The sequence below is a fragment of the Chanodichthys erythropterus genome, chromosome 2, assembly GCF_024489055.1.
Source record: "Chanodichthys erythropterus isolate Z2021 chromosome 2, ASM2448905v1, whole genome shotgun sequence".
Taxonomy (NCBI): Eukaryota; Metazoa; Chordata; class Actinopteri; order Cypriniformes; family Xenocyprididae; genus Chanodichthys; species Chanodichthys erythropterus.
The window spans coordinates 27637514-27656816 of NC_090222.1; the positions used below are offsets into that span (position 1 = coordinate 27637514).

The 19303-nt window shown below is 36.8% G+C and overlaps 1 protein-coding gene and 1 long non-coding RNA gene across 2 annotated transcripts; both read left to right on the forward strand.

Annotated features, from left to right (window-relative positions):
• The first annotated feature begins 351 nt into the window (after positions 1–351).
• Positions 352–13532, forward strand: smad10b (SMAD family member 10b). Its single transcript, XM_067407800.1, has 13 exons — positions 352–484; positions 1402–1471; positions 1633–1879; positions 4962–5136; positions 5321–5344; positions 5613–5804; positions 8392–8607; positions 8784–8888; positions 9540–9593; positions 9684–9867; positions 9969–10137; positions 10388–10526; positions 12203–13532. The coding sequence occupies exons 3-13, from the start codon at positions 1643–1645 to the stop codon at positions 12412–12414; spliced, it is 1707 nt and encodes a 568-aa protein (XP_067263901.1). The 5' UTR covers positions 352–484; positions 1402–1471; positions 1633–1642; the 3' UTR covers positions 12415–13532.
• Positions 13533–15809: 2277 nt separating this feature from the next.
• Positions 15810–18578, forward strand: LOC137034704 (uncharacterized). The gene is made up of 3 exons (XR_010896970.1): positions 15810–16092; positions 17087–17163; positions 18248–18578. It is a non-coding gene; the product is annotated as an uncharacterized lncRNA (long non-coding RNA).
• Positions 18579–19303: the final 725 nt, after the last annotated feature.

Below are 19303 nucleotides of genomic sequence, written 5' to 3' on the forward strand. Positions count from 1 at the left end.
CTTTGCTCTCAATGCTTTTGAGAAACGCAGCCCAGGTAAACCAGCTGAGCTCAGCCTGGGCAGCCTAGTGAGATCATCAAGACCAGCAAGCCATATTAAGCTGGTTTAAAGTGTTGTTTCTTTTGTTAGCTAATTAACAGGATTAGTCTATTTCTGTTACTTATTTCAGCTTTAACGTTACATGCGTTCAACTTTAGAACGATTTCGAGCAGCGATAAAAAAAAAAAAAAAAGATTTCTCGTTGTTGTTTTTTTCCGAAATTTTGCCTTGTGACCGTTTGTGTCTGTTTCAGTTTTAGATTTCGGTTTTATTGTGCCTTATTTTTTGACAAATAACTACGTTGTATCGTCAGGGGAGTTACCTCAGTTTCAGACTCTCTCTCTCTCTCTCACACACACACACACACACACACTGGATATGCTCACGAGCGAGTCAGACGGGCGCAGACATACAGAGAAGAGTGAGCACATGTGACACATAACATGTAAGTAGTTTTTATATTAACTTGCATTAATTTGCTGTTTGTGTTTTATGTATTTAGTAATTGATAATTAAAAGTGTGAGTAACTAAGTACTATTTCAGAAAGAGTGAAACCAAATAAATTAGTGTCTGATTCAGGAAGTAACTATTTCGGCTTTAACTGAAGTTCAGAATGATAGACAGAGACATATCATGGAATGTGATTTAAACTTATTTGTTTAGTTAATAAATATAGTAACACTAAACTGGAATTATATATCTTCATATTAAAACGTTAGTCTTTTTTGTTCAACTGCCTATTAGGTTACTTGAAATTTAAATCCTAGAGTCTCCACATCACCTGTGTGGCAATGCCAGTCTGAATGCCCAGTTCTGAGATTTGTGGTTACGTTCTTTTATTTGTATGATTTTCCACTATTGCTGCGAAAGCTATACAGGGGCCTCAAAAGTATTTAGTCATTTTAACCACACTTGAAATGTTTGAATTTTATTGCATTAGATCAGTGGTTCTACACTCACTTGGCTTCAGAGTTGTGTTAAACTTCAAGTGGTGAGCCAACACATTATGAAAATAGTTTATTTTACAAAAATAACAGCTGCAGTCTGTAACTTTTGGTGCTCTAGCAGTTGATAAACAGAACTGCATGCATCTTGGGGAAGAACATTTTAGCTGGAGCTACTTCTTTCTGTTTATGTCTATGACGAGTCACGCAGGTACTGTGCTACTCTGCAGTGGTACGACCCAAACCAGTCTAAAATAGTCTGAATATTGTAAAAGTTCACAAGCCATATGTACCGTATTTCATATATATTTTGGATATCAGCCTATACACAGTTATACTAAATAGATACAATAGGCTTAAAATGTAAATAATTGTATTATTAGCATTTTGCATTGTTTTTTTCCTTGCTGTCCACAGATCAGTGTTGCAACTCACCAGATGGGAACCATTGCTTGAGATTACAAACCTTTCTCTGAACTAAGTTCAAGTAAAGATTGACAAACCTCTTTTGTGCCTTTCTTTCTTTAAATTAATTACCACATGATTTTATGTTTTAATATCTAATACAATGACATTCATACATTTTTAAGAGTTGGTAAATTGTCCAGGCCACATACATATACCATTTCTTCATCTCTTCTAAAATAGTGGGAGCAGAATGTCTGTGAATGCCCCCAGCAGCAGTGATGCGTGTTTAAGCATCGTTCACAGCCTGATGTGCCACCGCCAGGGAGGAGAAAATGAGAGCTTCGCCAAACGTGCCATCGAAAGCCTGGTAAAGAAACTCAAAGAGAAAAGAGATGAGCTTGACTCCCTCATCACCGCTATCACCACAAATGGAGTCCATCCAAGCAAGTGCGTCACCATACAAAGAACGCTGGATGGACGTTTGCAGGTCAGAGCATTGCCAGCCAACATCATCTGATTTTAACACAAATTAATCACACTTGTGAAAATCAGACAAATACATGATCCGGTGCAACAGTTCACAGAATGTAAAGGCCCATTCACACCAAGAAGGATAACTATAAAGATAAATATATATTTACTAATATAAATATATTAGTGTCCACACCAGTGGACGTTATAGTTCTTTAAATGCTTGAGCTCGTTACAGCAGGATGAATTCTGATTGGCTGTCAATGTTGATAATTTAAATAAAACTGAAATGAAATAAAATGTAAATACTTTAAAACTTAAAAAAATATATAAGAAACTTGTAACTAATTGAAATTGAACTTAAGTTAAAGTACTGAAATAAAAATAAATTAAAACTGAAATAAAAATAAATTAAATCTATATAGAACTAATTCAAACTAATAAAATGATAAAAGCGCATAAAATTACTAAAATTAAAATGAAACATGAAAATCTAATAATAAAAGCCAATTTAATAAATATATATATATATACGCGCACACACATACTTATATTTACACTAAAGTATATATATATATATATATATATATATATATATATATATATATATATATATATATACTCGTTCTGTTGGTATCATCTTACACATAAATAGGCTGTTATTATGGAAAAGGCCAATCATTTTTCAGTGTTAATTATTTTTCCGAATGTGACTGACAGTGTAAATAGGGTATGTGGCCAGTTCTCCACTTCAAATGAAATCTGAACATAAACAATATCAAATAAAGCTCCCGCATGTCAGCGTTAATTACATGTCAAAATACAGGAAAACACACACCACATTTTTCCTAGAGGTTCCATGACGCTTCCACAACAGTAGTGACTGCACTCGTGTCATCTGCTTGAATTTTCAAGAACATAATTAACTGAAATAGAGTCACTTAAAGAACCAGATAATCCAAAAAGCATGCATAGACACTTTACCTGACAAATAAATAGTCATGTCATATCACAGTGGCTCTTAATACAGGCTGACATTTTGTAATGTGATCACTTTCATGTTTAAGACCAAAAGTCTGACAGTCTTTCACCTCTGCTGCATTTATAACCATCAGAGGAGGAGAATCGAGGAATGAGTAATGTTAACATGGAGGAAATCTTTTCTCCCAAAATAGTCAGCTCATGATTTTAGAGAGAGGAGAGGCCCGTAGAGAACGAGACAGAGAGTTTTCCCTTCCCCCAGCTATAGACGGGGAGAGAGGCGGGTGGAGGGTGAGGAAGGGTTGTTTTGTCTGAAACACAGGAAAGGGGCTTGGCCAAGCTTAAGCCTGTCTGTCTCGCAGTTTGTGTATGTGGGAGAGAGACGACTGTGTCAGTATTTGAAGTATGAGTGCAATGTGTTCAATTAGGACATGTATGCAACAAGTTCTGAATGTATGCATGCATCAGAATGCATATGTGCTGAACTCTGTTTCATGTCACGCACAGCTATTAGGGTTTGTTAGTGGAGAAATGTGATGTTTATGAAAATGAGAGGGTTCTGAGAGTTTAATATGGTGCTCTGTCTGTGTGTGAGTTTGTAAAACGTAATGTTTTTGGCAGTGGACCATCTCTGTCTCTGTCTGTGCGCCGACTGTCTCCGCTTTGACTCGCTCCGGAAGGTCAGTCTCCTGGGTGGAGAATTGTAAGTCATTCCAATAGCAAATGAGGTCACAGTGTGTTGCCACTCACACATGATTTAGAGAAGATGGTCTGACAGCAGAGTCAAATGTTTCTCTGTACTTTTTAATCTGCTTTGTCTCTTCTCTTTCTCTGACTTCTGTCCATTTATAACATTTTTCTGTGATGTCATGCTCTTGAAACTTTATAATGACCTTGATAGAACCATAGGCTGTCAGTGGCTAGATTATATTGTAATCGTAGGTCAGTTCTGCATGGTAGAGCATCCCTGACTTCATACTTGTCTGTCCATCCATAAGAGTTTAAACATTCTTTACTCATGTCCAGTTGATATTTAGTGTATTGATTGGATGCGTTGTGAAACTAGCAAAAGGTCTTAAAATCATGAATCGGAAGTTGCAAGTTTCTTCTTCCCTGTTGTGACATACTGACACATTTTTTTACACAATAACATAACAGGATTATATTACATGTTAAAATATGTTAAAATATAAAACATTTATTTAAAAAATAATAATAAATAGAAAACATTTATTTATTATTTAATTGTAATAATATTTCTCAATAATACTGCTTTTACTGTATTTTGATCAAATAAATGCTGCCTTGGTGAAATCTTACCAACCCCAGACTTTTGAATGGTAGTGAATATGAAGCAAATTTGACCATATTCAAAACCTGACATTATGAAGATAAAATTAATAGCAACTCGTTATTTTTTAGTCCTAATATTCACGTAAAGTTTCATACTTAAGGCCTGTTAAACAAAGATGAGAGACCACGATTGTCACATTTTCCAGTTGTGTTTCACATCACATTACAGCAACAGTCTTTATTTCGTTTGGCAAAAAGTGTAACAAACTCATCTATGTCAAAGCCATTAGTTATGTCTTTCTCGTGAGCCAAAATCATCAAATTCATTTTTCTCAGAGAACCGAATAGTTCTTTGGAACGGTGTTAAGACTCGGGACAGGGTGGAGAATGAATATGATACTGAGGACACTCCGATTACCAGTGCACACAGTCCAGGGAATGTTTCAGTCAGTGCATAATAAATATAACACTAAATATATAATTGTGTTATGAACATTTAGCAAAGAGAAGGATTATGTTCTACCTTTTTGTTGATAATTTTGTTTTTTCTTATATTATAAGAAAAAACAAAATTATCAACAAAAAGGTAGAACATAATCCTTCTCTTTGCTAAATGTTCATAACACAATTCTATGTAACTTAATATTAACCACTAAATCTCTGTAAAAATGATTTGAGTAAAATACATAATGTTCCAAAATGTGTTTTTATTATTATTAATATCACACTTAAAATTAAAAAAGTCACTCTCAGGTATGAGAGTGTGAATTCAACCCTGGTATAATACTGTACTGTTGACATCAAGTGTTGTCACTGCTCCTCAGGTGGCTGGGCGGAAGGGTTTCCCTCATGTCATATACGCTCGTCTGTGGCGCTGGCCGGACCTCCACAAGAATGAACTCAAGCATGTCAAGTTCTGTCAGTATGCGTTCGATCTGAAGTACGATAACGTGTGTGTGAACCCCTACCACTATGAGCGTGTGGTTTCCCCTGGGATTGGTGCGTATGTTACTAAAAACACAAACTGCTATGAAACGTTTTTCATCACTATTACAATTATAGCAGGGAAATATTTTGATAAAGAACATGTAGTATTCTCGAACATGATTCTGTGTTGATATTTTGGTAATTACTATATAACGCAGTGTTCTATGTTACTTTTTTCTTTATTCTCATCTTGCAGTGGGATTCAGTTTGCCAAACACAGGTGAGCGGAGCTTTGAATGAATAGTGGTGGCTATTAGCGCTTCTGTTTCTTCTCCACATGCGAAAGAATGTCTCAAACATTCATTTGGGCTAATCGCTGACGGCCCTGATCGCTACGCTGCTGGCAGCCAGCCTTTAATCAGACAGAGACTGCCATAAAATGTGTCAAATCGAGACATGCAAGGACTCGCCTTGCAGTGAGAGAGACAAATGGACGTGAGTTTGGAGAGGAGCTCAAAAATGTTTTGACACTTGTTCTCATCCCTCAGGCAGGCTGATAAAAGAAGAGCACATACATGACTGCATCCAGATGGAGGGTCCATCGAATATGACCTTACAGCAAGACCATCATCCTTCAGATCACTACAGCCCACAGCCACTGAGACTGATGTCCCCAGAGCCGCCCCAGCGGACCACTTCCTCGGTCACGCTCTACCCCAGCCTGCCCCTCTCTCCACCCTGTAAATATAGCAAAGCTTAATCAAGGCTAAGGGGTTTTACTGCACACCAGTGTTTGCAGAATAATCAAATAAATATGTGACCTTGGACTACAAAACCAGTCATAAGTCGCACGGGTATATTTGTGGCAATAGCCAACAATACATTGTATGGGTCAAAATTATCGATTTTTCTTTTATGCCAAAAATCATTAGGATATTAAGTAAAGATCATGTTCCATGAAGATATTTTGTAAATTTCCTACCGTAAATATATCCAAATTTAGTGGATATGCATTGCTAAGGACTTAATTTGGACATCTTTAAAGGTGATTTTCTCAGTATTTTGATATTTTTTACACCCTCAGATTTTCAAGTAGTTGTATCTCGGCCAAATATTGTCCTATCCTAACAAACCATACATCAATGGAAATATTATTTATTCAGCTGTATAAATATCAGTTTCAAAACATTGACCCTTATGACTGGTTTTGTGGTCCTGGGTCACACACACACACATATACATACATATATATACATATATACATACATTTATATATAGTCTTGTAATGCAAAAGGATGATTCAAACCAGAAGACAAATCATCATATTGCATTGAGACATATTTAATAAGTTTATTTTAGTATAGTTTCTTTATTATTTATGAAGTTATTTAGATTCATTTTTATTACATTTTTTTTCATTTTTATTCATTATATTTATTGATAGATTGATTATAATAGCGATGTACATAGCTACATTAAAAAAAAAAAAAAATCGACTAGTCAGTGAAAGACCAGTTGACTTGAAGAAGCTTTGTGTTATTGGGGTGATTTCAGGTTCACCTGACCCTGATTGGATACATGTTTTAGAGGGTATTTAAAGGTGCCCTAGAACTCCTTTTCAAAAGATGTAATATAAGTCTAAGGTGTCCCCTGAACGTGTCTGTGAAGTTTCAGCTCAAAATACCCCATAGATTTTTTTTAATTCATTTTTTTAACTGCCTATTTTGAGCCATTATTACATATGCACGGATTAAGCGTGCGGCCCCTTTAAATCTCCCGCTCCCCCGCCCCGGCGAGCTTATAACTGCCTTAAACAGCTAACACAAAGGTCACACAGCTAATATAACCCTCAAAATGTATCTTTACAAAGTGTTCATCATGCATACATCGATTCCTGTGAGTATAGTATTTATTTGGATGTTTGCATTTGATTCTGAATGAGTTTGAGGCTATGCTCTGTTGCTAACGGCTAATGCCACACTGTTGAAGAGATTTATAAAAAATGAAGTTGTGTTTATGAATTATACAGACTGCAAGTGTTTAAAAATGAAAATACCGACGGCTCTTGTCTCCGTGAATACAGTAATAAACAATGGTAACTTTAACCACATTTAACAGTACATTAGCAACATGCTAACGAAACATTTAGAAAGAAAATGTACAAATATCACTAAAAATATCATGATATCATGGATCATGTCAGTTATTATCGCTCCATCTGCCATTTTTCGCTGTTGTTCTTGCTTGCTTACCTAGTCTGATGATTCGGCTGTGCACAGCTCCAGACGTTACTGGCTGCCCTTGTCTAATGCCTTGAACATGGGCTGGCATATGCAAATATTGGGGGCATACATATTAATGATCCCGACTGTTACGTAACAGTCTGTGTTATGTTGAGATTCGCCTGTTCTTCGGAGGTCTTTTAAACAAAAGAGATTTATATAAGAAGGAGGAAACAATGGTGTTTGAGACTCACTGTATGTCATTTCCATGTACTGAACTCTTGTTATTTAACTATGCCAAGATAAATTCAATTTTTAATTCTAGGGCACCTTTAAGACAAAAAGACTATTTTTAACTTGATTTTATACACTCACTATTAAAAATAAAGGTTCTTTATTGGCATTCATGGTTCCATGAATAACCTTTAACATCGATGGAACCTTTCCATTTTTTATTGTGGAAAAAGTATCTTTAGACTATTAAAAGCATTCTTCACACAAAGAAAAAAAAGGTTCTTCTATGGCATCACTGCGAAAACCTTTTGGAACTTTTATTTATTTTTTAACCTTTATTTTTCAAAAGTTTAGAACAATTACGATTTTTTTATGTTTTTGAAAGAAGTTTCGTCTGCTCACCAAGGCTGAATTTATTTGATCAAAAATACAGTAAAAACAGTAATATTGTGAAATATTATTAAATTTTAAAATAACTGTTTTCTATTGTAATATTTAAAATGTAATTTATTCCTGTGATGGCAAAGCTGAATTTTCAGCAGGCATTTCTCCAGTCTTCAGTATAAATGATCCTTCAGAAATCATAACATTTGACTGCTAGTGTATATAGTTTCAAAATATTTAAAATTTGGTTTTACAACAGTTGAAAATCATTAGTAAATTTGTGTGTGTATGTGTGACACACTGGTAGTTGCACCTTATTAGTGGTGACTACCAAAAGTGCAGTCATGACCTCTTTGTTGTATTAACACATCTGTAAAATGTGATATTATGTTAATGTATTTAATGCAGTGCTGTTTCTTTTCTTGCAATTAAAAAAAAAAAACGTGATATTGACGCATAATTTTTATCATTCTCACTTTTTCTAAAGCGAGTGCTTCCAGGTTGTCCATGCAGGTGGACCACCCTGAGGGACTGTTGCAGATCGCATCCCCAGCAGGACGAGCCTTAACCTCCAGCTCTCCACCTTCCACCCCAACACACAGTCACGCACCCACACACAGCCAGCCCTCGTCCCAGCAGCCCTCTGTCAGTCAAAGTGAATACAGCACCTCGAAGCACACACAGACACAGGGCTCTTACCACAGTAAGTGCATGGAGAAATTACATACAGTTCACAATTGATTGTGTTGAATTTTATTTTATTGAGACTTTATAAGTTGTATATGTTTGTAAGGCATTTAATTTGTATGATATTATCAGTGAAAGACTCATATATTAAATAAGTATCAAGTCATGTTAAATCTGTTTATTATGTCTCAGCAACAACCTGGACAGGGACCAGTACAGCCTCTTATACTCCTACTGGACCACAGCAAAATGGGCGGAGTCACCAGCAAGCCCCTCCCCCTCATACCAGCCATTTCTGTATGTAAATTCTGATCGTCAACACAGTTTTTGTAAAATATAAATAATGATAACTGTAAGATAATTTGACAATCTCATATACAATAAATAAATTATATACATGTGTTTCCTGTGATGGCCAAGCTGAATTTTCAGCAGCCATTATTCTAATCTTCAGTGTCACATGATCCTTCAGAAATCATTCTAATATGCTTATTTGGTGCTCAAGGATTGTCAATGTTGAAAACGGTTGTGCTGCCTAATATTTTTGTGGAAACAAATATATATATATATATATATATATATATATATATATATATATATATATATATATTAGGATTCTTTGATGAATAGAAAGCTCAAAAGAACAGCATTTATTTGAAATAGATTTTTTGTAACATTATAAATGTCAATTTAATGTAGTATTAATTTCTTAAAAGAAAAAAAAAACTTACTGACCCCAAACTTTTGAGCAGTACTGTATATTATAAATGAAATAAATCAATAAGTAAATATATATTTTTCATCATAATTATTATAAATAATAATGGCTTGCTATTTAATGATATACTTCTTATATATATGATATGATATACTATCTTATCATCATTGTATCATTGTGTTTTAATTGTCATTTCTTTTAAAAAAATATTATTTGTATACTGTTATCAGGGTCTCAGCATCACACACCAGCCTCATACCCTCAACCAGTCTCCAACCATCCAGGTAATACAAACCAACCCCCCCACCACACAAGTACATCTACATGAACAGCACTCTGTATTGAGCCTGTGTGCCATTGTGTGTACACTACAGGCCCAGAGTTCTGGTGCTCAATCTCTTATTTCGAGATGGACGTGCAGGTCGGGGAGATGTTTAAGGTTCTAGCAAACTGTCCTGTGGTGACAGTAGATGGATATGTGGACCCTTCGGGCGGGGACCGCTTTTGCCTGGGTCAGCTTAGCAATGTTCACCGAACTGATGCCAGTGAGAGGGCAAGGTCAGTCATCCTTCAGCATAATAAATATACACATTCATTCATATGCAATTGAAGAAGAACACCTTACACAAACTTATGAACACCTGACATCCACCCAACAGGCTTCACATTGGTAAAGGTGTTCAGCTGGAGTGTCGTGGGGAGGGGGACGTGTGGATGCGTTGCCTTAGTGACCATGCTGTCTTCGTGCAAAGTTACTACCTGGACAGGGAGGCAGGGAGAGCGCCAGGGGATGCTGTTCACAAGATCTACCCAGGAGCCCTCATTAAGGTACACCTTTAATGACATCACACCTTTGTACTGCTTTATTCTTTGCAATTAAATTGAATCAGACATCAAAATCAGAAGGGGAACAGCCTTGTTTCAGAGCACTATAGATGTTGTTGGCATTGTAAATCTGTTTATTTCCAGGAAACAAGCATGAATCAGTAAAATTAAGCATAAATGTGTGAACAAGGACTGAAATATTTGGATCAGTTGTCCCAAGTGTTTGTGAACTAATTCCATTTTATTCCTCCAGGTGTTTGATCTTCGTCAGTGTCACAGGCAGATGCAGCAGCAAGCGGCGACTGCGCAGGCAGCTGCGGCTGCGCAGGCTGCAGCGGTAGCTGGGAACATCCCTGGGCCTGGCAGTGTTGGAGGAATTGCTCCAGCCATCAGTGAGTCATTGGTCCCACAAATATCGATTTTCCTTGGTAACAATTCTTAAAACCACAAGAATGTTTTTTTTCTCTATGCCAGTCTTTCCTGAACCACTTTTCATCAGCATTTTGTTGAATCATCAGCCCTATTGCAAAAGAATTTATATTTTACCCAAGTTTGTGGTCTGAATTGAACATCATGAGACGAAAAGCATGTGTACAGCAAAATAATGCCAAGAACACACAGCTTTCTATTGAGTTGTCATCACAAGCTGCATGCAATAACATACAGCATGACCAGTTTAGCCCAATTCACAAACAAATGACTCATATGAACTGGTTCTATTTAGTGAATCAAAAACATACAGCGTGACCAAGTGACCAGTGTAGTCTGATTCACAAATAAATTTCTCTAACTAACCCATTCTTTTTAGTAAATCAAAAACATACAGAATGACCAGTGTAGTCCAATTCATCAACAAATGACTCTTTTGAACTGGTTCTTTTTAGTGAATCAAAAACATACAGTGTGACCAAGTGACCAGTGTAGTCTGATTCACAAATAAATTACTCTAACGAACCCATTCTTTTTAGTAAATCAAAAACATACAGAATGACCAGTGTAGTCCAATTCATCTACATATGACTCTTATGAACTGGTTCTTTTTAGTAAATCAAAAACAAACAGTGCATTCAATGTAGTCTGATTCACAAGCAATTGACTCTTATAAACCAGTTCTTTTTAGTAAATCAAAAACATACAGAATGACCAGTGTAATCCAATTCATCAACAAATGACTCTTATGAATTGGTTCTTTTTAGTGAATCAAAAACATGTATATGTGACCAGTGTAGTCCGATTAATCAACAAATGACTCTTATGAATTGGTTCTTTTTAGTGAATCAAAAGCATGTATATGTGACCAGTGTAGTCCGATTAGTGAACAAATTACTCTTATGAACTGGTTCTTTTTAGTGAATCAAAAACACGTATATGTGACCAGTTTAGTCCGATTCATGAACAAATGAGTCTTATGAACTGGGTTTTTTTTAGTGAATCAAAAACATGTATATGTGACCAGTGTAGTCTGAATAAAATGAACATGAATAAAAGACTCTTATGAAATGGTTCTCTTTAGAGGATCAGCATGACCAGTGTAGTCTGATTAACTAACAATTGACTCTTTAGAGTCAGTCCTATTAACACATCTTTCTAAAATACTAAATCTCCTCTACTAAATGGTAATAGAAATACTTAGTTTGGACCCAGTTGTTAATTCTTAAAATTATTATTTTTGTAATCTACCAAGCAAGAAGGTTACTACGGAGCCCCACACATGACATACAAGAAAAAATGTTTTATTGTTCGCACGATTTACTCTTTCGTACGATTTACTCTATACGCATGATTTATAAATCGAGGGAACGAAATAGTAAATTGTGCACACCATTTAGCCTACAATTTTTTTCCTGCATGTCATGTCCGGGGCTCCGTAGGTTACAACTTATAGCTGAGAGAATTTTTTTTTCCATATATCAGCAAAATGGGCACTATAACTGAAATATTCCCAAATGAATCAGAATCGAACCAAGAGCTAGTGAATCAGAATCAAATCACGACATGCGTCCAGCCCTAGTCTTAAAATGCCTGCTTACTTCCTTTAATACACACTCTCCCTTACACATTTTCGCAGGTCTGTCGGCCGCCGCTGGAATAGGTGTTGATGACCTGCGTCGTTTGTGTATCCTGCGTCTGAGTTTTGTAAAGGGTTGGGGACCTGACTACCCTCGACAGACCATCAAACAAACACCGTGCTGGGTGGAAGTTCATCTACACCGTGCCCTGCAGCTGCTGGATGAGGTCCTGCACACCATGCCCCTCGCTGACCCTGGACCTGCCAACTGACCCACAGACTTTAAAATATACAAGTCCTGTCACAAAAACAGGGAAGACGAAAGACAGAGAAACAGAGAGACACACACACCTGCACAGGCAAACATTGACTCATAGTACCACATACACGTATAAGCCGTCATGCCTTCACACACACACAGTCTTTCCACAGGCTTTTCCTTGGCCAGCAAAGTGCCTCTGAACTGACCAGTGTTTAGTCCACTCTTGGGTGCTGTTGACTCAGTTGTCAAGGTAACACAGACCAAAGGCCCCACTGATGAGTTCACACTAATGGAGGTCCAAAAGAGGTGGAAGTATTGAAGAGGGAGAGAAAGATCCATACAAATGTTGCAATTCTGCTACACTAGGGCTTTAGGGGTAAAGCTCTGACTTCAACTGATTTATCATAGTTCTTAAAGTGGCAGCTGATCTGAATTCTGAGAAACAAGTCCATGAACAAATGCATTTAAAACCAGCTAATAAAAAGGATAGAAATTGTGCAGTAGTCTACAAACCCATTTAATTTAACCTGACAAATCTTGAAATGAGACCAAAAACAAGTGATCTCAGGAACAAAGAATCTGCTGTTTTAATGAGAATCAAATTATGAATACCATAAGTGTTTATAACTCAGTGATACAGAGATAAAAGTTTTGTTAACAGGGGGATTTTCATCTGTTAGGTTATACATGAGTGATGCCATAACAGTCTGACACATCCATACATGGTCAATCCTTGATAAGCCATGAAACTGAGACAGGAGTGAGGACACCTAGTGGTTATTTTAAGTATTACATTCCCTTTATACACAGCCCTGCATTAGACATGAGTTACCCAACTCTTACATAAGCTTTACATACAAATTGTGTTTAATTCAAAGATTATTCGAGAGGCTGCGTTATATTGTGAATATATTTAATGGCAAAATGGAGTTGTTAGGCAAAACACCTCCAATATATGCATTTCCTAAATTATTACATTTTGTCAAATCCCACTTGCTTATTGTAGGACAATGTATAAGGGGTCTGCCACTAAGAGGGCCCTCCAAACATGTGTGTTCCAGGACCATGATCCAGCCGTGACTATATTCAGAATACAGTGCACACTCAAGTGCTTTATTGCTTCCATAAAATGGTCACTACATAATAAAAAATATTAAGAAAAGTAAACTCAGTCTCTGTCCGCTAGAATATATGACACCTGGCATAATGTACCAACAGCAATCATAAGGAACAACTTTCTTGGTACTGACAGCACCCCTCTGGCCTCATGGGATAGGAAACCCATGTTCCGGGCCACAGAGTTCACAATCTCAGCAGATGTGGAAGGTCTTATTTTTTTTTTGTCAGCCAAACCATTTGACCTGAATTATTTTCGTAAGTCATCTGGGTACTGTCTACTGTATCATAAACATAAAGAGTCCATTGTTGCACATTCTATTCATTTAAATGGTTATTTCACCCAAAAATTCTGTCATTAATTACTGACCCTCATGTTGTTCCACACCCATAAGACCTTTGTTCATCTTCACAACACAAATTAAGATATTTTTGATGAAATCTGAAGGCTCAGTGAGGCCTGCATTGACAGCAAGATAATTTACACTTTAAAACAGTTCATGTGACAAAGTTGTTCAACCTTAAAGTTATGAAGCAACGAGAATAATTTTTTGCGCCAAAAAACAAAACAAAGTAATGACTTTATTCAACAATATCTAGTAAGGGGCGATTTAAAAACACTGCTTCATGAAGCTTTGAAGCTTTACAAATCTTTTGTTTCGAATCAGTGGTTCAGAGCTTGTATCAAACTGCCAAAGACCTGATTTCAGTAAACAAAGCTTCGTTAAAGGGATAGTTCACTCAAAAATTAAAATTTAATGTTTATCTGCTTACACCAGGGCATCCAAGATGTAGGTGACTTTGTTTCTTCAGTAGAACACAAATGATGATTTTTAACTCCGTCAGCCAAATAATACATGTAAATGGGAACTCCATCTATAAAAAAAAAAAAAACGACAGACAAATCCAAATCCAAATCCGACACATTGATGTCCTAAGACACGAAACGATCGGTTTGTGCGAGAAACCGAACAGTATTTATATCATTTTTTACCTCTAAAACACCGTTATGTCCAACTCTGTTCAGCATCCGGTTAGTGAGGTCCAAAACGCGCTTTGCTGACCGAAATGATGTCTCGCGCTTTGCTTCAATGAGTCTGAGACATCACTTCCGTTGTCAGAGCGCGTTCAGACATCACTAACCGGATGTGGAGGGCAGTTGGACATAGTGGTGTATTAGAGATAAAAAATTATACAAATACTGTTCGGTTTCTCGCACAAACCGATCTTTTGTGTCTTAGGACATCAATGTGTCGTCACGAGCCGCAGGGTTTATTTTGGATTTGTCTGTCGTGTTTTTGTTTTTTTTTGACTCTTATAGATGGAGTTCCCATTGACATACATTATACAACTGACAGACCGCAACAGTTGGAGTTAAAATCATCACTTGTGTTCTACTGAAGAAAACGGCTGCGTCCGAAAACCTAGGTAGCTGTCTTGCTGCCTCACTATCTTATAAGAGAATGACTTGTACGGCAGCATTTGTGCATGAAGGTACCTCACGAAATTGATTTCGGACAGACTTCTGAGGCAGTGTAACAGTTGAATGATCTACAGCAATATAGCGCGAGCTTTGGTGAGAACTAAACAAATATTTAATTATTACAGTAGTAATTTCTCGATAGAAATGATATCAAAATTGAAATATGTTGATCAAAATCGTACATTTATACACAAACCGAGCAGCAAACGCAACTTTCAGACGCCATCTTTATTTTTCTAGCTCAACTGTCAGAATGGAAAGCACAGGATTGTGGGATATCAAAGGCAGCTAAGGATACATCCATGCTTCCTTCAAAAATCGATCTGAAGAAGGTATCTCATGAGAGAGGAAGTGAAGCCAACATTGGATTCGGACGTGCCTTGATGCCTTACTACCTTGAAATGTGTCCTCAGAAGGCAGCTTTTTCCAGTTTTCGGACGCAGCCAACAAAGTCACCTACATCTTGGATGCCCTGGGGGTAAGCAGATAAACATCAAATTTTCATTTTGAAATTTCAATGGCTTACCACTGGGGGGCGTGACTTTGGCAGTTTGATATGCCCTTCGAACCACTGATTTGAAACAAAAGATTTGTAAAGTTTCGAAGCTTCAGGAAGCAGTGATTTGAAATCGCTCCATAATTAGAAATTGTTGAATAAAGTCGTTATTTTGTTTTTTGGTGCACAAAATTATTCTTATCACTTCATAACATTGGTTGAACCACTGCAGTCACAAGAACTGTTTTAAATATGTCTTTAGTAGCTTTCTGCACTCTAAAAACTCCTGGGTTATTTCTTTAACCCATTTTCTGGGTTATTTGTGTTGGGTTAAAATTATGGGTTATTTTTTCAGAGAGTAACCATTTTCTGGGTTATAGGGCTAATATTTTGACCCAATTCCTGGGTTGTTTAGGTTTCTGGGTTATTTTTCAAAGAGTAACCCATGTTCTGGGTTAACGCCCCTTCCCCCGCTCCCAGATGTTCTGGAATTTTCTCACAACAGTCGTTTGAAATAACCGTCACTTGAACTTGAACGCACTCGATCCGTTTTGGCCTGGGCTTCTTCGGTGCAACTTCGTCGCGTATTCAAGGTAAGCAAGTATTTTCAGTGTCAATGTAACGTTAAACGTCTGTGTCCATGTCCCCGTTGCTATTTTAGCACCATTTGTTAAAAAAATGACCATGGCTTACCATGGTAATTCTGTGGTGAGCATGTAGCCGCCTGCGGATATCGCGACAACATCTACATTAACTAGCTTAAAGTCTGTGTAAAGTCAAAATAAATATGTGTTTTGAGTTTGTCAGACTAAATAAGAAAAGTGTTATTAACCACCCAGCCAAATTTGACGTAACGTAATAATACGATAAGTACAGTGCAGCTAGTGGCGACTTCATGCCGCGTTAAGGGGGTCGAACACCGGACGAGAAGCACCGCGCTGCGCCGCGTCTAGGACAACTCGAGGTATCATGTACTTTCTCAGTTTATGGCCAGCAATATTGTTATGTTTTAGGACATTGTGGAATTAAGATAATGTCAGTACTATGTTATGGTTGTACTGTATAATTAAATACAATTGTTGCTGAGTCTGCAGTCTGAACACTTTACCTCAGAGTGTCCGTTAACTGAATGAATTGAGAATATCACCTGAAAATCCAATAACATAAGCAATTTTTATTCATGCAGCTGATTACTGTAAATTAATGTAAAATTAACTTTATATTGCAGCACATGGTGAAGTCAGTATATACATTAACGACGATTTGAGACAAATAAGTGTAAATTTAATATAAATCTATGTACGTGGCACTGCAGGATTTTGAACAAGGTCCTGAACCGTTGCTGGGCGCTTCCGTTGTGTGTACACTCATAGAGAATAATGTGTTTCAGTTTTAAATACGCATCTCTTCCGGTGTGCGACCCCCTTTAGCCGCGGCTAGAGCGACGAGGCAACACAATAGTTGAGTTATGTTAACCAGCTGCGCTGTGCTTATCATATTATACAGTGCTCTACGGGCTTAAGTAGTGAGAGTTAAAGAAGTGTGTCAAGTGTTCAAATTGTTGCTAACCTCTATTGTTTTCTCCAGGTCATTTTAAATGGACAGCTTTGTTGCCGATAAGCTAACTGAGTGGCGGATGTCTGAGCTGATAGAGAATTTTAGAGGTGAGCGTTTTACTCTTTTAAGGGATAGTTCACCCAAAAATGAAAATTTGATGTTTATCTGCTTACACCCAGGGCATCCAAGATGTAGGTGACTTTATTTCTTCAGTTGAACACAAATGATGATTTTTAACTCCAACTGCCGTCTGTCAGTCTTATAATGCGAGTGAATGGTAACACAATTTATAAGAGTCAAAAAATATGCTTAGACAAATCCAAACTGAACCCTGCGGCACGTGATGACACATTCATGTCCTAAGACACGAAACAAACGGTTTGTGCGAGAAACCTAAGCGATTGTTAAATGCAGTTGGACATGGTGTTTTAGAAGTAAAAATTATATAAATAATTTTCGGATTCTCGCACAAACTTGTATTAGTACATCAATGTGTCGTCACGAGCCGCAGGGTTTAATTTGGATTTATTTTTGGATTATTTTTTGACTCTTATAAATTGTGTTACCATTCATTCGCATTATAAGACTGACAGACGACAATGGTTGGAGTTAAAAATCATCATTTGTGTTCTACTGAAGAAACAAAGTCACCTTGGATGCCCTGGGGTAAGCAGATAAACATCACATTTTCATTTTTGGGTGAACTATCCCTTTAACTGCCCTCATATCATCTCTCTATACTTAAATATTTTCTTTAATATGGCTTTAATATGTCAGTGCAAGATTTTGTGACAGTCAACAACTTCTTCGACAGTGGGGAATGCATCTCTATAATAACCCTTATAGTTAAAAGATACTTGTGCCTTGTCTTTAAACTGTTATGCATAATAATGGGCCAGATATTCACCTTTGAATTAATGTCATTATTACACTTGTTAATGAAAGAAAAGATGTACAGTATAGACTGTCATTCACACAAAATGGGTAATGCTGCAAAAGAACCACATTAGTTAACTAGCAAATTGGGCCACGTTTTTTTTTTTTTTTTTTTTTTAACAAAAAAAAACAACAACATCATTCCCTTAAAAGTGATTATTTGTTAGCTTGATAATCAAAGAGTGTCTGGTGAGTGGTTCACAATTGTCTCGACTTATTAACAATACTCATGTTGTCTTGTTTTCTGTCTTTCAGGTGAAGACAGAGATGAGGAGGCATTTCTTCTCTTAGATGAGGACACTATCAAAACTCTTGTCCCTCAAGTTCAATCCAGTTATTGAATGTTGTCAAATGTTTGAGAGAGAATGTGTTGTTTATTTTTCTATTTTTTCTAATGTCTAATGTTATTACAGTGTGACCTAAAATAAATAGGTCCAAGTGTGTAGAGTTTATGTAGAGTTTAATTTAATGCAATAAAAATGTAAAAGTGCCTGAAGTGTGTAAGTGCCTGAAGTTTTATTTTCTGAAATAAGGCATACTGGCATAGTAACCCAGGTTATTTTTTACCTTTGACCTTTGGTTAAAAAGGGACCTACTAATTTCTGGGTTATTTCAACCCAGATATTGGGGTTGTTCTTTTGACCCAGAAGTTGGGTTATATTAACTACAATTTTGGGTTATTTTAACCCAAAATTTGGGTTAGGTATTTAACCCAGAAGTTGGGTCAAAAAGAATAACCCATTTTTCTGGGTTGAAATAACCCAGAAATTAGTTGGTCCCTTTTTAACCCAGGATTTGGGTCAAAAATAACCCATTATGGGTTATTTTTGACCCAGGAGTTTTTAGTGTGTGGGCATCTGAAAGTGTTAATCTTGCTGGCAAAGCAGGGCTTTCTGAGCCATCTGATTTTTATCAAAAATATTTTAATATGTGTTCCGAAGATGAACGAAGGTCTTACAGGTGTAGAACGACATGAGGGGGTCAGTAATTAATGACAGAATTTTCATATTTGGGTGAACTAACCCTTTAACATACTGCTTTTTGCATACTCTAGGGAAGTATGGATATTCGGACATGGAGTTTCAGTTTTCTAATTTCATGTCATATAAAAATACATTATCAACGTATTTTTTTGCAAAGTACATAACCATAACAGACAGATTCCCCCCTTTAATCCAAAGACACTGTACTGAAATAAAGTAAAGTCTAAGAGCAACATACTTTATGTACCTCTGCGGGTATAAAAACGCTGGAAAATACAGGATGGTGCGTTCCTTGGGTGCTGTCCATGAGATGCGCGCTGCTGGTGGG

Excerpts from the sequence above, each read along its gene's own strand:
- smad10b (XM_067407800.1), top strand. The coding sequence starts at position 1,643 with ATGTCTGTGAATGCCCCCAGCAGCAGTGATGCGTGTTTAAGCATCGTT. Across the intron at positions 5,805-8,391 it reads CCTGCCCCTCTCTCCACCCT|CGAGTGCTTCCAGGTTGTCC; the intron begins GTAAATATAGCA and ends CTTTTTCTAAAG. Across the intron at positions 10,138-10,387 it reads ACCCAGGAGCCCTCATTAAG|GTGTTTGATCTTCGTCAGTG; the intron begins GTACACCTTTAA and ends TTATTCCTCCAG.